The sequence below is a fragment of the Motacilla alba genome, chromosome Z, assembly GCF_015832195.1.
Source record: "Motacilla alba alba isolate MOTALB_02 chromosome Z, Motacilla_alba_V1.0_pri, whole genome shotgun sequence".
NCBI lineage: Eukaryota > Metazoa > Chordata > Aves > Passeriformes > Motacillidae > Motacilla > Motacilla alba.
The window spans coordinates 12,164,402-12,185,770 of NC_052046.1; the positions used below are offsets into that span (position 1 = coordinate 12,164,402).

The 21,369-nt window shown below is 36.9% G+C and overlaps 1 protein-coding gene across 1 annotated transcript in view; it reads left to right on the forward strand.

The window, feature by feature from the left end:
- WDR70 (WD repeat domain 70) overlaps positions 1–20,839 on the forward strand; it is a 126,940-nt gene extending 106,101 nt beyond the window's left edge. The window contains exons 14-18 of the mRNA XM_038123454.1: positions 7,048–7,148; positions 8,582–8,661; positions 11,395–11,511; positions 11,863–12,025; positions 19,618–20,839. Of these exons, the coding sequence (XP_037979382.1) occupies positions 7,048–7,148; positions 8,582–8,661; positions 11,395–11,511; positions 11,863–12,025; positions 19,618–19,702 (546 nt within the window). The 3' untranslated portion in view covers positions 19,703–20,839. The remainder of the gene's footprint in view (positions 1–7,047; positions 7,149–8,581; positions 8,662–11,394; positions 11,512–11,862; positions 12,026–19,617) is intronic.
- Positions 20,840–21,369: the final 530 nt, after the last annotated feature.

Genomic DNA, 21,369 nt, shown 5'->3' on the forward strand with positions numbered 1-21,369 from the left:
GTGCTGCAAGCACAGAAGATACTGCAAGTGGTTCTTCACTGTATGTAGGACAGTTTTATAGGAGAAAGAATAGATGTGCTAAATAAACTAGTTGCATGCATACTTGCCCTGATTTTGACAGACCAAGCTTTTTTCAGGAAGACTGGAATTTGTAGTGATTACATTTTAGATAAAGACTCAGTTCAGTCAGAAAAACCCTTCTTAGCAACTGCTGGGGTCACCTGTCCTTACAGAATCCACGACCACGGTCAGAATGTCATTTTACATGTTTGCTATCTTCCCTGCTGACATGTCCCTCATCTGACTGCCTGGACAGCCAAGTGCAGTGAATCCAAGCAGTGCTGTTCAAACAGAGCCCATCACATACCGTCACAGCCACTGAAGCAAAGCTTTCACATGGGAAAGAGAGAAGGTTTGTTTAAGCTTTTCTTCTCCTGACTGAAAATATTTTCTTAGGTCAGCAGCTCCTGCTTTCACTTTTTTTATTGTATAGCTTCAGAACAGATTCAGAATTATTTATTAGATTGTAGGTTAGAAAAGGGGTAAGCAACAAGGGCAAATATTCAGTTTTTTCTGTTTTACCCCTCTTCAGTTTTTAAGTATCTCCAGAGCTACACTTGATCTTTGAGGCTAAGGTTTTCAAGATTTGTTGGGCAGTTTTAGAAGTTTGTGTCTGGTGTATTTTTTCTGCACTAGGAGTATTCAATATGAGTACCAGGATTCTTTATCTTGAACTGTGGAGTTTCATCTAAGTAGCACAACATGCTGTAATATAGATCTTCATAAGTTTTCTGTTTTTCTTTTGTAGCTATTTTGGCCACTGTAGGCTGTAGGGATTCACCTGACCAAATATAGATGTGTACAGCTGATCCAGTCACCCTAGGCTCCTTTTCTAATCAACAGAAAAAAAAAAATAAACATATTCAGACTGTGATTTTATCCCATCCTAAAATAGATCTCTCAAATAGGTTAGCTGAAGTCCACTGTAAAATGCTTTTTTCTCTCTGTTAACTTTAAAGGGAGACATTTGTAGACATTTAAAGAATAGATCTCCAGAGATTAAAAGTGGACATGTTAAGTTTGATGAAACAGGTCCCACCTAAACTCCTCACTTCCCTCCATGGGTGTTTATTGTCTTCTACTAAAGCGCTGGAACATTTAATCTCTCGTTTTCTGACCTTGCCAAGAGCAAAGTAGGAGATAATGGGTTACTTTTGCATTCATTTCTGTTGATTTAAGAATTTTTGACTGTAGGCAATTCACAGGAGAAAAACCTGCCAGTCTATGAAAGGCTTGTGCTAGCTGAGAGCAAAGCCTACGCTCTTTTACTTGTACCTGATTTCCCAACAACTGTCAAAACATCAGCAGCTTCACCATGGAGTTACTGAACTTCATCTAAAGTGTAAAGATTTTAAAGAAACATCAAATGCTTATGAATTCTTGTTTCGTAGGTTAGAGATGTGTGAAAACCTAGGATTAGCATGTTTCCTTTCCATTTTCAGTATTTTTCTGAACTTAGCAGGATTTTTTTCTAATGGCTATTTGGAAGATCACTTTTGATTTTCCTTGTTTACAGGTGGAATGTTGTGTGCACATTCAGCACAGGGAAAGTATGAATATTAGCTGTGCATCAGAATCATTCACTAGAGATTTCCAGCTTCTCAGGGTAGTTTAATGTGGGGATGGAAGTAGATACATGTAGTCTGCAAAGCAGATTTGTTGTCAGTGTTTTCATTTAAATAGTTTGTACTAACAGCCATGAGAGGAGTCAATAATTCAGTGGACTTTGCCTAAAAGTCTGATAGCTGCTCTTAACTGATTAGTCATATCTGGTGTTTTGGAGCAAATGTTTAAGCCAGTTGAAAGTCAAGAACAGCCAGAGAAGACTGAAAATGTGTGCCTGAAGTGAAAAGAAAGAAAAATGGAAAATGTTTATTCCAAGGTGCATAACTGATATGGAAACACGTTTTTCTTTCCTCTTGCCTGCATGGCAGGAGAAGACTTAGTAATGCAGTTGAAAAAGCTGATACATTATCATGCATTATCTGAAAATACACTTTACATGAAATGTTCATGTTCAAAGATAACTGCATGGTACTTAACCTTAAAACTTAACTGTCTTTAGGGAGAAAGGGTAGTTTCCAAAGAAAACAGTGCCTGACTGAGAAACACTAAGACCTCTTGAAGGAGGGAAAAGAAGTTAAAACATCACTGTAAAATATGGCCCCTCTAATTTTCTTTTCATTTTGCAGTAGCAAGGAGAGAATATAACCCTGTTGACCTAAGTGCTCCAGAAGTGTATGGTGATTCCTATTTATGTCCAAAATATGAAAGTTCTTGGAATTTTTTGAGAAATGGTGAAATCATTATCATGCTAGTCTTGTTGCAATTATGACCTCCATATGCATACACACATACATGTCTGTTTAATAAAATTTTGCTAACTGAAGAAAATTAACTGTTATCATGGGGCTTGTTTACATAAAAAGTTAGTGAGATTTTGTTGGATCTCAGCAGAAATGCACCAAATAAAGAACAATTCAATGGTTTTGTACAAGATGAGGTCTCAGACATGTAAAATGTTAGTATAGGAATTCAAGAAGGCAGTGATGGACAGAAACCTGAATCTTTCCTTAATCTTTTGCAGCAGAGTGAAAGAGGATAGAGGTGAATAATGCTTTCAAGAGACATTCTTTATATATGTTCTTGTTATTTTGTTACATAATGAGCAATCTCATTATGAGCAACCATTTTGGTGATTCAAAAGATACTAGTAAGATTAAGTACTGCTCAGGCTCTGAAATGCTGCAGAAAAAACTTTTAAGTCTAAGATGTAACATTTATGTGAAGACTGTATGTGGTCTGTAATTCACAGGAACTAGGAATACTTGCTGCATGATGCAGCATTGATTGATGTGTTTATGGTTTTTTTCTTTATATGTTTTATCACAGTGCATCCTCTCCAAAGCTTTTCACAATCCAGATAATCACTGCTAATGTGTGATCTATAACCATTCATAGTCCCTCTTACTAGAAGTAATTAGCCTTCCTGCCTGACCTGTACTGACCCCTCTGAGACTGCACTTCCCATCCTGGATTGGTTCTATCCACACTCCAAAAACACTCAACAGTGTTTTTTATCTGAAGTGTGGTCCAGGGAACTGAATTTTGCCTTTCCTGCTGCAGTCTCAAACCATCTTTATAAGCAAAGATCCAGGTAAATTCTTCCAGTCCTTGACATCAGTCTGTAGTTTTCATGACCTTACCCCCTTCATAGTTTCATCTTAGAGGGTAAATTTTCCACTCCTGTGCCACAAATCATTTAAATATTTTCTTGCTGACCTTGTAAAATGCCCTCTCTGCATTGTTTACTCCTGTCAGGGTGTTGCCCAAGTACTCTGGAAAATTTCAGTTGAGGTAATTAGCTTTTGCTTGCTGACAAATCTGCTTCAGTTATTTTTCACTGTGCCTGTTAAACACAGGGCGGTATTCCTAGGCCAGAATAAGTGTCCCATTCTGTGTTACAGAAAATGAGGCTTCAGTTTCTCATTTAGAGACACTGCTGTTAACTCTTGTCAAAGCACTAGTACTTGTTCAGTACCAGAAAAGCCGTATGTGTAGTTGCCTAGTGAGCTCACCTAGATGGAGAATAACCTGACAGAAGACTTATTTGGTGTTGTTTGCTGTTTACGTGCAGCAACAGCTCTGTTCACATGACTCAAACGGAAATACAGAGGTGAGAACAGACTGACAGGGGTGAGACTATTTGGGAACCACCCCAGAACTGCCTACAGACAATGGCACCTGTTTTAACCTCTGAATCTGTTTTAACCTCTTTCACAGTGAGAATCAAGAGGGTAAATTTGCAGTGTTTCTCTTTTGGGTAGTATTTTTAATATTTTAAGCCTGTCTGTCTTCACAAAAATACTTTCACAATGTTTTTATAGTATTTCCCAATGCAAGCTACTGTGTTTGTATATGAACAGACATTTCCAAAGGCTTTTCAGATTTATTTAATTTGAAGAACTTAATGCTTTTGCCATAGCAAAAGTACAAAACAATTTTTAAATCGTTACTAGTAATTATCTTTTGTAATTTTCTTATAATCACAAAGCTGGCCAGATCAGTCTATGGAAAAATTATGGAAAAATTATTTTCAGGATTTTTATGACAAGCTTCCAGGACTTCATGCTCCAAAAGCATAGTGTCCAAAATATTCAGCCGTCAGAGAAGTCTTTTTTTCAAATGTGACAATATTCTGCATTTTATCATTCCTCTTTGTTATGAGATATTTTCCATTTACTAAGCTATGACCTGACATTTTTTACTTTCAGAATCTACATAGGTTTTTCTTGTTTTATATTAAAGAAAATTATTTGTGGTTTGTGGTTGGGTTTTTAGGGTTTTTTAATAGTAGGGCTGGTTGTACATTGAAACAGGTTGCTGAAAGAGGCTGTTGAGTTTCCATCCCGGGAAGTATTAAAAAACAAACTGGGTGATATCCTGAGCTATCTATAGTATCTGACCATGCTTGGAGAAGGATGGTTGAATTTGTCATCTCCAGAGCTCTCTTCCAACCACAGCCATTCTAGTGTTGTGAAAAATTCAGTAGATAGGTACCTACCTACATGCGCACGTAGGCAAAGACAGGAAAACACTTCTTTATCTGCAATTAGCATACTTATTTGCCTGGAGATCTGGGAGGTGAGACTTTCTTTGAGATGGAATATGATGTTTAGCATTTCCAGTGATGTCTACTTGAGTTGTTGTAGGTGGAAGCAGTTAGAGACATCAAAGAGGCAGTTAGAGGCATCAAAGAATAAATGCTCTTTAAGTGTTAGTTATTTTTGTCTGATAAAGATTCTCCTTACCCTTCCCTCACAGTATGAAGACCTAGCCTACAATCATCCCTTTGGTGTACAGTTAATTGGAATTTTGACTTCTTTAGGATTAAATGATTGGAAAAATTTTTTAGGATATAGTTCAGGGAGTCAGTATTTTGGTATATTGGAAGAAATGTCAGTTTCTAAAATAATCTAAAACCCACAGAAGTAGTTTTTATTATTTCTTATAAAGTAGGTTTATATACCAGTGGATTGATAAAATTACTTGCATGTTCAGAACTTGAGTTTGTTTAGTTTTTAACAAATTATATTCTGGGAATATTTTATGGTTAGAAAGATTTATAGGCCTACATGTAATGGCAGTTGCTTTTGCTTGCTCTGTAGCACGTGCCATGGTGGTTTTAAGTGTGCTGTGCATGTTTGACAAGTTAGAAACTCAGCAAACCCCATCAATGCTGAGCCACGCTGTCTCAGGCTTGTTTTTGTTGGCTGGTATCCACTACCATGCTATAAAATACATTTACTTGACAGAAGAAAGTGGAGAACCACATTAACTACAGTGTTTAAAAAGGTTGGCTAACCACGTGCAATAAATATTAATAAAAGAAAAGGCCACCCACCTTTGACCTTCAATATTTGTTTCTAGCTCTGGTGTTTTAGAGTTACTTTAGCATTTTGAGCATTCCATAACAATATGTAAGACTCGTACTTAAATCCAACAACTTATTAGCAATTCTGTATTCTGTACTTCAAGTTTACTTCTAAAAATGTTGTTCTGTGGTTTTCTTGTAATAAGCAAACCAGGTTTATTTGTACCTGTAAGTAAATGGGCAAGTTTCATGTTGTATGTTGTGTGTATGTAGGAGGATGCTTTGCTGGGGAGCCTTTTAAAGAATGGCTGTTTGATTAATGAAACTTCATGTCACTCAGTTTTTCTTCCTAAAAGAGAATACAAAGCAGAAAAAACAGCTTAGGAGAGTGTCATGCATCATCTTGTGGTAAAATGTAGTTCTAATTCATGATGGCTGAATGGGCTTCAGAATTTTTTCAATATTTTTAATGTTACGTGTCTGCTAGCATCAAAAAAATGGAGGCTGGACCAAACCAGAAATAGTATGGAACATACACTGGGAAGTTGGAGGGAGAAGAAAGGGAAGGCTAGAAAAGGGAGCATTGTTCCATGAAATACTAACAAGATAATGCATCTTGCTAGCTCTGGATACATTTGTTACATGCGTGGCACAAACCAACTTCAGCCTTGGACAATATCTATTTAAAGCATTACTGTCCGTCAAAAATAGATACTTTTTTTTGTGTTTTTTGAAGAGATGTGTTGTCCTTTGTGGCAGATTGTGCCCACTTTGGCTCTCTGGAGTCAGAAGTTTGAGTCTTAGAGTTTCTGTGCTGTCCTGCTGAATCAGACTGAGAACAGTACTGACATGGAGATTCAAAGTCACATGTAGAACAATACTCTTAATGTCTGAAAATGAGTTTCCCTGCTGACCAGAAGAGTGACAGTACTGTGAAACATTGGCTTCAAATACCAAGTTCTTAGTGTTGTGGGGAAGAAAGAAGCAAGATTGAAAATCAGCATCTCTTCCATTTCTGCAGTCAGCAAGCGAAAAGGTCATCAGTGTATGACAAGAAGGGAAAAAAACAGATAAAGTGATGAATGAAGTGGAAGAATTAAGAATTAAAAATAAGAGTACAAAAGTCATGAGGGCCTGAATTGCTGTATCATCTCTGAAACACTTAATTGTTCTCCTTCAAATCCCTCTTTAACTTTCCATTTTCTTTGTGCCCATGAAGATCCTGACACCAGATAGTCTGTAGAAACCCCTGGTTATCACACTGTTACTAGTTTTTACTTCCTTCCCTGCCTACATGCTGATGTTGTCACTCCTTTTACATTGTATTCTACTCTGGAGTTATTCATTCACAGGTATTCACATGCTCATTGATATGCTTAAGCTTGGTCCTGCTACAGTGAGGTGCACTCTTTGACAATGTGAATATTAATTCTAGGATCCAGATGAGTGACCAACTAACTGTCTGTCAATATCTCACTCTGTTTCAGAGTGTTGTGCGTTGCCTTTGGTGCAACGCACCAAACTGAGGTGCACTCTTTGACAATGTGAATATTAATTCTAGGATCCAGATGAGTGACCAACTAACTGTCTGTCAATATCTCACTCTGTTTCAGAGTGTTGTGCGTTGCCTTTGGCATCCTAAGCTGAACCAGATCATGGTTGGTACTGGAAATGGTTTAGCCAAAGTGTACTATGATCCTGTCAAAAGCCAGAGGTATGTAATCATGATTTATTATGAGTTTTTTTTCCCCTCAAATTTAGCCTGATTCTGTGATTCAATGATTATACTAAGAAATGAGTAAAACTGGTTTGGTAACATTTGTTTTGCAGAGTTCTACTTTTCAGCAGCAGTAGAAAGAGAAAAAATAACCCAAAATGTTTGCTGATAAAGAGTGGCATTTTTTCCACTGGGCTTTTCCTTTGCAGTATACTGGCTGTTCTACCTGAATTTACAAATGCTTTCATTTTTTTTAATTGCATGAAATCTGCAGGAAGAGCAACCTTTCATCCTGTCTGTTGGAGGTTGCTGAGAAAGTGTTACTGAGTGGGTACTTATTGTATTTAGGTTTTTGTATTGTATTCAGGTTTCTTAATGCATATTTTCTTTCTGAAGTAAAAATCTTGTTTAGAAGCATCAGACTTCAGTGCTAATGAAGTAATGCTGGAAGACCCAATTTGACAATGTGCAAAGCCAGGAAACACATCCCCACCTTTCTATTAGTCTTCTTCACCACCCTCATTTATCACATGAGGATTTTGTCTGTACATCTAAGGGAAAGATGGTACTGATTTATCAGATAGTGACTTGCCAACCTAGGATCAAGAGGGCCTAAGTAGAGGGCGTATAAATATTTGTTTTGTGATCAATTTTCTTTTGCCATCTGGATTGGCTTGAGAAGTGGAGCATTCTTCCTTCCTGTCAGCTGAGAGGAAATGTACTATTCATTGATACTGAGTGGAATAAATAAGGTGTTCTTCCTATGTATGTGGTATCTTTGTTTTGCTGGCATCCTAAACCAAACTTGAATTCATGCTTTCTGGATACTTACTGTCACCTGGGCTCTTCCGTGTGAAGATAAACTCTGGTTTACAAGAGCATCAGAAATAAGTTTTATTTTTCTGATTTTGGCAGTTCAGATAACATGGGAAATGGTCATCATTTTTCGGACCACAAAGTCCTAGCGCAGTTTTGTGCCTGGTTTATTTCCTGGTATTTACCATGAGGAGGTAAATACCACTGGTTTAAATCAATCTTGCTGCAGCTAGGCTTATGCAGTCTTTCCTACCTCAGTGTTACAGGCACCTGTGGTTAGATAATGGCCAACTCTCCTGCCTAGGAAGAATTATATCAGGAGCAAATGAGTTCCCAAGTTTGGAGAGCAGCACTTCCAATGTGCACACTAAAGTACTGTGGACAAATGAAGTGTGAAATGAATCTTCCACCCTTATTTCTGCATGTCATATAAACTGCTCTATAACAGAAACACTGTAATCTCCCTACCCTCCTTCACGTGAGCATGAGAAGGCAAAGATACACACATTCATGAATATTTAGAGTGCTGTATAATTTTGTTGAGACTGTCTTGAATAAAAACTGGTTTCTGTTTGGTATAAACAGACTAACTGAACTGCTCTGTTTCCTCCTAGGGGAGCAAAATTATGTGTGGTCAAAACAAAACGAAAAGAGAGACAAGCAGAGACTCTCACGCAGGATTACATTATAACACGTAAGAAATTTAAACATGTCTTTATAGTAGAATCCTTAGCTCATTCTTGGGTTTGAAATTATTTTCAGATTGTTTAGCTTTATTTTTTTTCCTCTAAAAACCAGTCTTTCATTAAGCATTGATCACTGGTGTCATATATTGGTGCTTCATACAGATTTTTTATAGTGTTCAACAAACAGTAAGGTATATCTAATCTGTATGCTCTGTAAAGTTGTTAATAATGGTTGGTTTCTTCATTATGGCGCTCCTGAATGCCTCAAAAATTTTGGAGCATTTTTACAGCTTTAGTTTTCCATAACGTAATTGAAGAATGTAGATGGATTTAGGGAGAGTTTTGCCACTTCGCAGTACCAGTGACAAAATCAGAGATGGGACATAGGTCTTGAACAAACAGCAAATGATTTTTCAAAATTTATAACGTACCAAAGTTATACAGGGTTTTAAATAGCTTAACTATCCCTAGCCTCAGGGATTTTTGAGCGCTTATGTTTGTAGTAAGGATCACTGACATATAAGAAATAGTTATCATTGCTGCTATAAAATGTTCAATGATCTGCCTTTTTCCAGCAACAGATTTTACAGTGGAATGAGGGAATTAACAGAGAGATCTTCACTGTTCCCATTTGCATTGCCCTGTGTAGTGTTTCCTCATGTGAAATGAGAATAGTCACGTGGTTGTGGTGTCCTGCTTCTCTTCATCCTCTTCCAGTTCTGGGGTGTTCAGTTCTAATTTCTAGTAGTCTTGGTTTTACACATACTAAAACCATTTCTCTATAAAACAAACAAGTTGTTTGGCACCATAATAAACAAAAAGAGATTTAGAATGAGGAGGTTTAGGCAGTCTTGGTAACTAGACTCATATCAAGGCACTTCAGTTCTGGGTTCCCATCTTGGGCACTTTCCAGCCACAGCTGTCTCCAACCTACCTTACTGCTAGAGATGTCCAGCTCCAGTTTTTGGGAGCTTAAACTTAAGTAGCAACTACCAAAGATCAGGGGTATTTATCCTCATTGAGTGCTCTTGATCCATCCTTACAACATCCTTCACTGTAATCCTTTGTGTGCACTGTCATTAGTGTTTATAGTCTAAAGAACTTTTATGATTTTTTTAAAGCAAATTCTGCTTAAAATCCAGTGGAACTTGTGTGTTCAATGACTTTTATAAATGTCATTGAAAGGTATAGGTCCCAGTTATGCAAATTTTTGGGATTTTATCACTGAGATCTAGCTGATTAGCTGTTTCTTCCACATAATTTTGAAACTAAACAAAGATCCTTCCACATACATCAATGCAGAAAAATATTCTAAGGATTTGCTCAGCAAATTTTCTTTTTTGCATATTTTGGAAACTTTTCAGAGGTTAGGTGTCTGTTAAGTTTACAGATAGACCTGGGAAGACCTGAAGATCTCTGAAGTACTTTTGCAAAGTGAACTGACCCCTTTTTAGTTCTTTTTTTCCACCTCTTTTTTCTTTTCTCCCCCTCTCTTTTCTTTTCCCCTCTCTTCTTCTCTACGTTATTTTTCCCCGATCAGATTTCTTGTTGCTCTTTAATATCAGAATGGCCCGTAATGGCTACTTAAAATGCAGGAATGTTGTTTTAAGGGATTAAGTGTCACTTTTAAAACACAGGAATACACAGCATGGTTTTCCCTTAGACAACCTTGACTCCACAAATGGCAAAGGCTTGGATCTGTGCATTAGTCACCTCAGATGCTCTGTGGAAACTGATCAAGCTTAGTGCCTGCCAGAAAATTGTCCCTGGCATTTTATACTTAATGAAATCTGCAAAAATAAAACTTAAACATTTGTTTCCAAAGATCTGCTGTGTGTCACCAGGCTGTGACTTCATTCAGTCTAATAAATTGAACAGGCTTACAGAAACAAGCTGAAAGCTCAAGCTGATAAGTTCCTGATGGGTTTTTTTATTCAATATAGAGATGATGTTCCTAAATTTAAGATTTGTTTGGTTATTTTTTGCCATTATTGGATTTGATGGCTACACAATTTCCCAGGTTTTGGGAAACAGCAGCAATGAGCACACCTGCATGTGAGATCTAAACCTCTCTGCAAGAAAGCCATGCCTATTAACATGGTGTTTCTCTGTTGCTGATAAATGACTCTCTTGTCTGAGTGGATCAAAGCCATTACTGTGACTGAAGATAACACTTTAATGAGGAAATAGAAGTTCTAAATCCTGACAATTTAGCCAGACTTTCACACTTATGATATTTTTCCAATGGCAATTAATCTTATTATTTAAAAAAGAACATGATTATGACTTCATGAGCATAAAATTACATTTGGAATCATTGAGGGGTTTCTGCTCCACTCTTTGTCTTATCCAAAAACGTATCAAGCACCTTGTCATGCTCTTAGAATATGAGAAAGCTGAAGAAACATGAGAAGTTCAGAAAAGAGTAACTGATAGGTCACAATGCTAATGTTGACAGAGGTATGAATGAAATATGCATAAACTGTGCAAACAGTATTTCAGATGAGAGGCTCCTGCCTGAAAGAACCCTGATATCTGACTGTTTTCATCTGCTGAAAATTCAGCAGAAAGAAATGCCTGAAAACACAGCTCAGTAAACCACTGTTTGGATATGGGATTACTGGGAGGCTGCTCCTGATACCTCTTCCACTGCAAGAAAGAATCCAACTCTTCGTACTTAAAATGTTAAAAAGAAAATGGAATTTCTAACATTTCATTTTGTCCAAACTGTGACCCTTCAGCCCATGCGCTTCCAATGTTCCGTGAACCACGACAACGAAGCACGAGGAAACAGCTGGAGAAGGATAGATTGGACCCCATGAAGTCTCACAAACCTGAACCTCCAGTAGCAGGAGCAGGTAATCTAGGCATAATAATTTTGAACTGTTGTATGCCAAAGGGGCCGTCATGTTTTGGTTCTACACTCATTTGGATTTGCATTTTTTGGGTGATGACTGTACTCTGTATGTCATCTCTGTACTGTAGATGTATGGGCAGTGTTCAGCACTTTAAGACATTGATGTCTCATTGTCTTGCCTGCAAAAAATTAGTAATTATAATGGCTTACTTTGAGTTACGTAGTTGGTAAAACACCCACCTGAACGCAGCCCTAAGTTAAACCCTTCCTAAAGCATTAAATAACCTCTTTGTATCAGATCACCATTGCAGGCTCTGCATATTTCTTAAATATTTTTTTCTTCATGCCACAGGTCGTGGTGGCCGTGTTGGGACTCACGGGGTCACCCTGTCATCATATATAGTCAAGAACATTGCCCTGGACAAGACAGATGACAGCAATCCTCGAGAGGCCATTTTACGTCACGCAAAGGAAGCGGAGGAAAATCCATACTGGGTGGCTCCAGCATATGCTAAGTAAGGAAACAATTAAGAATACAAGTAATATTTCTGGAGGCCAGTAGGAGTTTAGTTAAAATAGATGTTTTTAATGCTATACTTTGACTTTTTTGGATTGCTGCCACAAATATCTAAAACAAAAATATACTCTTTTATAAAGATATAAGTTTCTAGGAGGTTAAATTGTTGAAATTTCACATTTCTATTTCTAAAATATACCTGCCAGTGCTAGAAGTTATTTTAAAGCCTTCAAAGTGATTTGAGTTTAGAATCTTCTCCAAATCAGTGTCTTAAACTGCAATATGCCTTTTAATAGGGTACTGTCCATTGGTATAGTGAGATGATTTTCCAACACACCCTGTAGTTCTGACTGATTCTTAGATTAAACTTTCAAAATATTTATGTGGTGTTATGACAGGATGATTTCTCATCTGTCATAAGTTTTTATCCGAATTTTTCCCACATGAGGACCCAAGTAACTGCCTGAATTAACTTGGTTTTAGAGGTACAGCAATGTTAAAAATTGCAGCTGATAAAAATTAAAAGCTGATAAAATCTCCTACCAAAAATTCAACATAAAGAAATAAGTTTTCAGGTGTTCCATAAGTTAAAGAGCCTTTTCAAGATTTTTGTGGTAAAACCTTGGTAGCCCCACAGAATCACAGCCTTTGGATGATGATATTTGTTTTCTGGCTTGACCCATATGTTTACAAAGATAACTAAATAGCAGTTCTAAAGCAGCTTGAGAATGTCAGTGACCCAGCCTGGCTTTGAGCAGGTAATTAATAGGTATGGTACACTGGTAATTGGTAAGTATGGCATTTGGTGTTCTACATCAAACCAGTGCATTGTTGAGTATCACTCTTGGTCCCCAAGATGGGATATTTGAAAGCCTAATTCTGTAGCAATTGTTGTAATGAATATGTTAAATACTGATTTTTAGTTGTTTGATTGCAAGAGAGGAAATATATTCCAAATGTGGAGGCATATGGTTTTATTTGAGGAATCCATCCTCAAAAGTAAATACAACCACACATTCCATCAGGTAGATAGATACGTCAGCATATTTTTGGCTTACTGACTTCATTGATTGTATATTAAGTTTCAACCCCAACACCTGCAGTGTAGTAGACATGAAAGTTTTAAAACAAAGCTGTGTTAGAGGAGGCTTACTGTGTCAGGTGGCCAGATCTCATTACAGTTCCTTGTTAAAGATGTGGCTGCAGGGGAAGAGGAGAGCTGGCTGAGAAGTGGGCAGGATGCAAATCCAGACTGCTATTAACTTACACACCAGACGGTGATGTGTATGTGGGGGAATTGGACTGCAGCCAGCAGCATGCTGCCTTGATGGCTTTGTCAGCTGATAAATCTCATCCTGGTGACGATGAGAGCCTCAAGCCATCATCCTTGCTTTAAAAGCTTCAATTTCAGATACACTCTCTGCAAAGAACATTAAAAAACTCCCAAACAATAATAACATTTTTAATAACAACAACAATGACAATAATAATAATAATAATAACCCAGCACTAATAATAATACTAATAATACCTAAGACAATGAAATGCAGAAACTTGATTGTGTCATGTTCTTAGTTTTAAGGAATTCAGGACTATATTAACAGCCACATAAAGCCGGGCTATTATAATATAATATATAAAATACGATAATATATGCTATTATAATTATATCCTACATCTGATTTTATGAAGCATGGATATTTAACCTGTACATAAAATGCATTTTACAGATGTACTCACAGACTTATATTTAATAAAATATGCAAATTGCAAGTAATTGATGCAAATTATCATGCAGTACTGGTTTGTATACAGGACAGGTGCTTTAGCTGTAGCATAAGTTACACTATAGATCTAGGAAAGGTGATATTCTGATACATTTTTAAAATCATATACTGTCTTAAGACCTAAAAGCCAAACATCCAGTATGTTCCATTTTTTTTAAATAGTGTTTATTCTTTTACTACTTTATTCTTCTGCTACCAGTTTTTCCACATTTCTCATAGTAAATTCTTACTTAAAACATGGTATAAAACTATCCACTTGATATATCTTTTGTTTGACAAGGCTTTTGGTCCTGTGCTGTCTGTGCACATAAAGTTTTCATTCTCCTTCTTCAGAAAATGTGTAAGGAAACTATAGTTACTTCATTTTCTCCAGTGACAGTTATTAAATAGTTTTAGACTGTGAAGATTAAGAAATGCTCTTTTCTGGTTAATCAGTTTTCATAACTTGGAATATGACGACTGGATTGATTTGTCTGATTCTGATCCATAGTGGCTACATCATTCTCAATCAGTTAACAGATTTAATGTTTTTTTTAATTGTATATGAGGGAGAGTGACTTTTGTGCAGGGGGGTAGTGACTGGACAAGGGAAAATGGTTTTAAACTAAAAAAAGAGAGATTTAGATTAGATGTTACAAAGAAATTCTTTATTCACAGTGTAGTGAGGCACAGAACAGGTTGCTCAGAGAAGCTGTAAATGCACCATCCCTGGAAGTGTTCAAGTCCAGGCTGGAGGAGGCTCTGAGCAGCCTGGTCTGGTGTAAGGTGTCCCTGCCCATGGCAGAGGAGTTAGAAGTGGATCGTCTTGAAGGTCCCTTCCAACCCAAACCATTCTCTGATCCTATGATTTTCACTTCAATAAATTTTCTAAGAAATGCATGACTTCTGTTAGTTTATGCATTCTATGTAAAAATAGATCTCTTTTTTTGGAGTTAAAGGTGAATAATTTACTCTTGAAGCTGCATATTCATTTGTATTATTTATGACTTGAAAAACTTTTTAAGCTTGTTATCATTAGCTTGACCTTTCTGTTCCCCCTGACTTTTGAGCCAAAAAGGAGGGGGAAGTACGTAAGAGGCAAAAGAATGGGTGAAAAACAGATGCTGTTGAAAAGGATACTGGGGGTGATAAGAAGTACACGCTGAGTCAGGAGATGACACGTCACAGAAGCTCAATGTGAATAAAGTGTCAGATAAGATGTTGATCAACACATCAGAAAAGTCATAATGGATGAGGATAAGGAAAAGATCTTGAGATTTCTCAGGAAAAGGCTTGTTAGAGTCCTTGGCAAGAGCTATTCCGCTGGAATGAAAGGAAAGGAAGGACAGATTGAAGATTTCAAGTAAAGAACTACAGGAAAGAACTTGAGGCATCAGTTGTAAATGTTTGAAAATTACATTCTTTCTGAGCTGTTTGTTTTAACACAGCTGTACAGATATACTATAATGACTTCAGATGTCCCTCTGAAGGATCAGCAGGAATTACTAAGCATTGTAGCTGAGTGCCTAATCAGATGCAGCTTTCTTCTGTACCAGAGAGAAAGTGAGGGTGAAATTTCCCTTCTCAACAAGGTAAACTGGAGTTATTGAGAATACCTTTCATTTCACTGATGTTACCCCTATTTTGCAGTCTTTTTCATTGCTGCTTGTCACTGTCAAAAGGGAATGACTTGAAGGAAGAGTAGTCTGTAGCTGTGTTGTGTTCACTGAACTTTTTCTCAAGGACAGTGCCAGTCTGTGAAGTGTTAGTCATGTAATGGCTTGAGTATTGTTAGATGACAAATCAGGACTAAGCAGAATGTCTTGTAATAGCAGCCTTGTTGGCATGCATTGATATATTTATCCTAAATATTATTTTGTAAATTGGTAATTTTGAGAGGGAAGCCCCGAGATTTAGAAAAGAGTCAAGGTGGTTGGTGGGATAAAGAACAAAAAAACTCCTGATGCTGAAAACCTTAACTTTTCCATCTGGAAGTGATCTTTATGACATTATTCTGGTTTCCATGCATGCTTGAAAATCTTTTTTCTTTGTTTCAGTGCAATATAAACACAAATTTCAGAAGTTACTTTGACATGAGTCACATGTTTTGATATGCAGTTGTCATGTCCAGCTGGTTGTGCTGCTGCAGTATTATTTATCTGCTAGTCTGTGATCCTGACATGTCAATGAGCTACTTTTACTGGATCTCTGAAAAGCAATTAAGAAAAACAACCCATAACCCCCATAAAGAGGGATTATAGTAACACTAGGGCAGTCTTCATGGCCCCTGGAAATTTTCTAGAGGTCTGCATATCTGAATATCTTGAAAACCACTGAAGTAAAGAGAAGCACATAGTATAAATAAATCATGCTAGTTTGTTTTCCCATTTTTGTCTGCAGCCCATTACCATAACCCACGATAGGAATGCATTTTTCAGTGTATGAGATAGCCGTTTCAGCTGACAGTCATGTGGAAACACAGAATCATAGAACAATTTAGGTAGGAAGGGAATGCCTGAAGTCATCTAGTCCAAGATCCTGCTTAAAGTGTGTTCACTGCTGAGATACAGTTAGATTTGGGTTGCTCAAGGGTTTGGTCAACCAAGGTTAAATATCCTCAAGGATGGAAATTCCCACACCGGTCTGGGCAGCCTGTTCTTGCAATTTGGTTGCCAGGCACAGTATGCCCTTGCTAAGTCCATGCTGGCTGTTCCCTACTACCTTCATGTCCTTCATATATCTGGAAATGCCTTCCACTGGGATTCATTACATAGCTTTCCTGCAAATTGAGGTTGTGTAATTCCCCAAATCCTCCCTTTGCCCCTCACGAAGATGATAATTACTTTTTCTAGCCATTGGGACCCTCTCCCAGTCACCATTTCATCTCAGCGATGACAGAATGTCCTTGCAATGACATGGGCCAGCCCCCTCAGAACCTCTGGATCCACCCATGTGATATGGATCTTTACATGTCCAATGACCTACAAACTTTGTCTTCCTCTTCTTGTTGGAAATGTCTCAGTCCCTACCAAAGACTCTGCTATAGTGTAGGAGTGCTTGCAGGCCTGAGGACAGACCTTTTCAGGGAAAATGGAGCTGAAAAAAGCACCAAGTATCTTGACCTTTTCTATATGCTATGTTACTGGTTTACCTGCTCAATAAAGCACATTTTCCTTCACATTCCTTTGGCCATCAGTCTAGCTGTAGAAATCCTTTGTTCTTACCTCTCACATTTCTCTTCCGTTTCAATTCCATGTAAGCTTTGGCTCTCCTAACTCTGTTCCTCTGTGTTCATGTAATGCGTCTGTTCCTCTTAGCTAAGGGTGTCCTTGCCTGCTTTGTGTTCTTCCCTTTTGGAGTTTGTGGTTTATCACAGTCAGATCCATATGCATCCATGCCAGGCTACTGCCAGGCTGTACTTTCTGCAGATGAAATGTAATCTGTTTTGAGGAGATTTCATGAAATATCAACCAGCTTTCCTTGGGCCCCTTTGCCCTCCATAGTATTCTGCCATGGGAGAATATTCTGCCAAACAGATCCCTAACAAACTGAAATCAATGCCCAAAATCAAGTATAAATAAAACTGAGAAATTTGATGGGGAAAAAGAACACAGCCCTCAGAAATAAGAATACTTAATAGAAGAAAACTTGTTTTGATAATTTTTCTAAGAATTTTAATCATACAGCAAACTCCTACATTTGCTGCAGTTACTAAGCAGAAAAAAACTGTGTTTAAATTAGATTAAATGATCACTGCTGATAAAGCAATAACAAAACCAGTGTTTTAAAATGGTCAAGCATATGAATCACCCTAGGTGCCCCAGTTACAGCTATGTAGCTTGTGGAGGCGGAACAGTTTACATTTCAGCTGAGGCTATAGCTATTTCATGGTAATTTTAAAAAGTGAGGTAGCAAGCAGACTTGACTTCCTCTGCATATTTTTGCTTTAGCTGAATACTGCTAGATTATGGTACAATTTCTCTCCATTTTTTTTTCTTTTTTCTCCTTCTTCCCCTATCTCAGCTTTCCTATATCGAGTAGACCTTTTCTGAAGTCTGCACCTTTTTTCAGGGCTACTCATATCCTGGAAAAAACTGAGGTTTTGCTGTTTGTTTCACAAATTTATTCATTCCTCTAAGTTGGAAATGCTTAGTTGTGCTTTACTAATGAAACTCTTAATATGGAGATCATCCTAGAGGACATTTAGATACTTTTCATCTATTGTGGTGAAAGGAGGGTACATTGCTAAAATGGGCTAAATAAACCTTTGTCAGTATGTCTTTATCAGAAAAAGAGAGAAGATTCCATACATTCTTCCTTTTCAGCAGCTAGCAAAATACAGTATTCAGCCAATAAGGCCTTCATCCCTGGTGTCTGTTTTAGATTCAATGCTGATTTTTTTCCCGTTTTTTTCCCCCCCACTAACTTCTTTCTTCAGCAATGGGTTAAGTAGAGTTTATATAAGTATTTTAGAACTGGAAAGTATTTTTAATCTCATTTATGCTTTCCATGGGCAGTAGAAGGACTCATGTAACTTCCACAGTATAGGTCCTCATCTGGGTGCAAGATCTGCTACAGCCTGCACCCAGGGACCACGTCCCAGTCGGAGTTCTTCAGTAGGGCCATCTCTGGAATTATCACCATGACCCTTTCCTCCACGGCAAGCTTGGAGGATGGAGGGGCGTCAGGGCAATAGAAAGATCGTGCATGTAAGGGGAGTTGTCTTTGACTAGTTTTGGTGATTTTGAACCTATTTGTGTCACATATTTAACAAATGGAGAACCTGCTCCGTAAGAGCCGATGGCTTGCTATTACAAGTCAGAGGCAACATGGGATTTTTGCCTATTGTGCTACGTAAGGCAGGCACGATTTTGGTAAGGTTTATGCATTCTGTAGAGCTTGCCAAATAACAGTTATTATAATAATAATGCTTCACATCCTTAGACTGATACAAAAACATTCATTAATATAGTAATGAGATTGTGACTGCCTTGGGTGCATTTTATACTTTGTCATGTTGAGAAGTTGAGCACAACCAGCATCAGAAATATGATAGTTTCAGCTCTGCAGTGACTGTGCTGAGAATTAAGTTGGAAAAGGGGATCATGCAGTTGTTAAAGTATAAAACAAGGGAACTGAATGTCCAAACAATTTATTGAATTGCTACTTGATACTGTGTTCATTTAGAAAGTGAACAATTACTTTTGTTAAGTTTAAGTGGTATTTAAAGTTCACACAAAGAGTGGAGGAATTGATACCATCAACTTTGACTGTCAGATATACTGTGATCTCATATGAAGATCATTACATTTTTTATGTTACAGTAGTGTTAGATAAAGTCTCTGGGGAAGAAGCTTTTTTTTCATGCATAGGCTTAGCCAGAAACCTGGCTTCGCTATTCTGTTTTCACTTACTGGCTGTTGTTGTTCTACAGTGTATCAAAATGGAAGTTTCTTTTCAAAAAGTCGTGGAATGAGGAGGCCAGTGGTTCTGCTTTTCTAGCGTGGAATTAAATGTATTTGTTCCTCACTTCTGTCTTAATTTTATTAATGAAATATACAGATACTGATTGTAAGCTAATGAGGAAATAATACTTGCAAGACGGGTGTGTTTATTGTGTTTGTTTGTCTGTGAGCTTCAGGTTTTCTGAGGAGGTTAGTTGATAGGTTATTGTCAAAAATAAGAAATGGTCAAGCCTAGTATGGTCTTTTTTTTGAAAGTGTGTCTATGTATCTATTTTGTTGGTGTCTAATGCCTGTCTAATACAGTTTCTAATAAATTTCTGTAGTCTGACCACTATTTTAATATTTTTAATGTTTTCTAGAACACAGCCAAAAACAGTTTTTGCAGAAGTGGAACCAGAAGATGATGAAACAGACAAGCCAGAATGGAAAAAACGTAAAATTTGAAAAATAATTTGTTTAAAGAATAATTTTGGAGCATTTTAAACAAGATGAAACATTTATTTCTTTATTTGGGATAGTAGGTCAAAATTTGAAAGCAGATATTACTTCAATTTATAAAACTTGCTGCAGTATAAAAAGGGGTTGTTGAATTACACTGGCTTAATCCCACATCTGAATTTTGTAATAAGGAATTCGTTATATTGTGCAAATAACTCCTGTATGTCAGTTACTTAGCTTTGTGAGTTAAGTGAAAAATATTTCTTTCTAAATAATGAATTCATTATATAGCCAAATGTTGTGGTTTTTTTCATTACTGCCAACTTTACAAATGCCGTGTCATGACAATGTTCAATGAATTTTGGAAGTATCCAAATAAAATAGTACAATTTCTCAGACTCCTTTTTATTTTTTCCAGTTAAGAGCTAACAGATTACTGCTTTACAAGTGCAACAAAGTTTAGATTAGTTATTGTGTAATACTCAAGTTTAGTTCATTTGTTTGCTCACATGAGTTACAATTCAGTTCACACTCTGTGTGAATCTTAGAAAACGTGCTTTCTAGTGTCTGTACTTCTTTGCATGATGTTCCTTTTCAGTATGTGTAGTATCTACATTAGCACTGTATACAGCTTATATTTTTAAAAAAAATGTGAAATTGAAATAGACAGTTACATAATTTAGTGTAGTAAAAATAATGTGCTTATTGCCAAGTTGATGCAAAATTTTGTTGAGGTTTGTTGTCCCTCTTAGTTTGTATAGATAAGTTTTAGGATAGAGCAGATATGTGTATTTAATACCAGGTCTTTGTGTGTATTGACCTTGTTGTATACCTGAATTATGTGTATCCTGCCTCACATTTTCTGAAGACTGATACTATTCTTTATAAAGTAGCTTGTCTAAATATGGAAAATTCTTATTTTGTAACACAAAATTGCAGTTCTGAGTGTCATAAATAGAAGGAGAGATTTAAAACTAATGCATGTCCTTTAATGGAGAATAAAGAACCGAAGTTAGTTTTAGGCCTTTATGTTGTGATTATAATAATACACAGTATGCTAAGTATTGTGATTATAATAATACACAATATAAGAAGCAGTCTGCATTTCCACTAATAATAAAGAGTAATGGACATGATAAGCAATCAGGCTTTCTTATTTATGAATAGAACCTGGAAGCATATTTTAAGACTGTATTTGGCAAAGCCTTTTATCACCTTCCTAACCTCAAATTGTGGTCCTGATAGTCAGCAGAGCTTAGATTTTTTTTTTTATTTTGTTTCTTTATATTATTTCCTTTTCCAAGCTTATCATTCTTTTTCAATTATTATTTTTATACTTGAGTGAAAACTAAGTCTGACTTCAAAAGGTATAATGAGAAGCATTGACATAAAATACCCACTACAAAATGTGTCCACTGCTTTCAGTACTGTAGTCTTTTGATGAGAAAAGAACTTCAGTACATATTCAACAATTTGACCTTTGTAAAATTATTTTAATACTTACTTGTGTATAATAGCAAATCAATGTTTAATTTAAAATTGCAGCTGTAATATGTAGAATGAGGGACTGAGTAGATGGGTGGAAAGTAAGTGGAAGAGAAAAAAAAATTCCAGATGGAGAGAAGGAGTTGTTAACAAACCTGCTAAAGACCTCCCTATGCAATCCTCCCTAT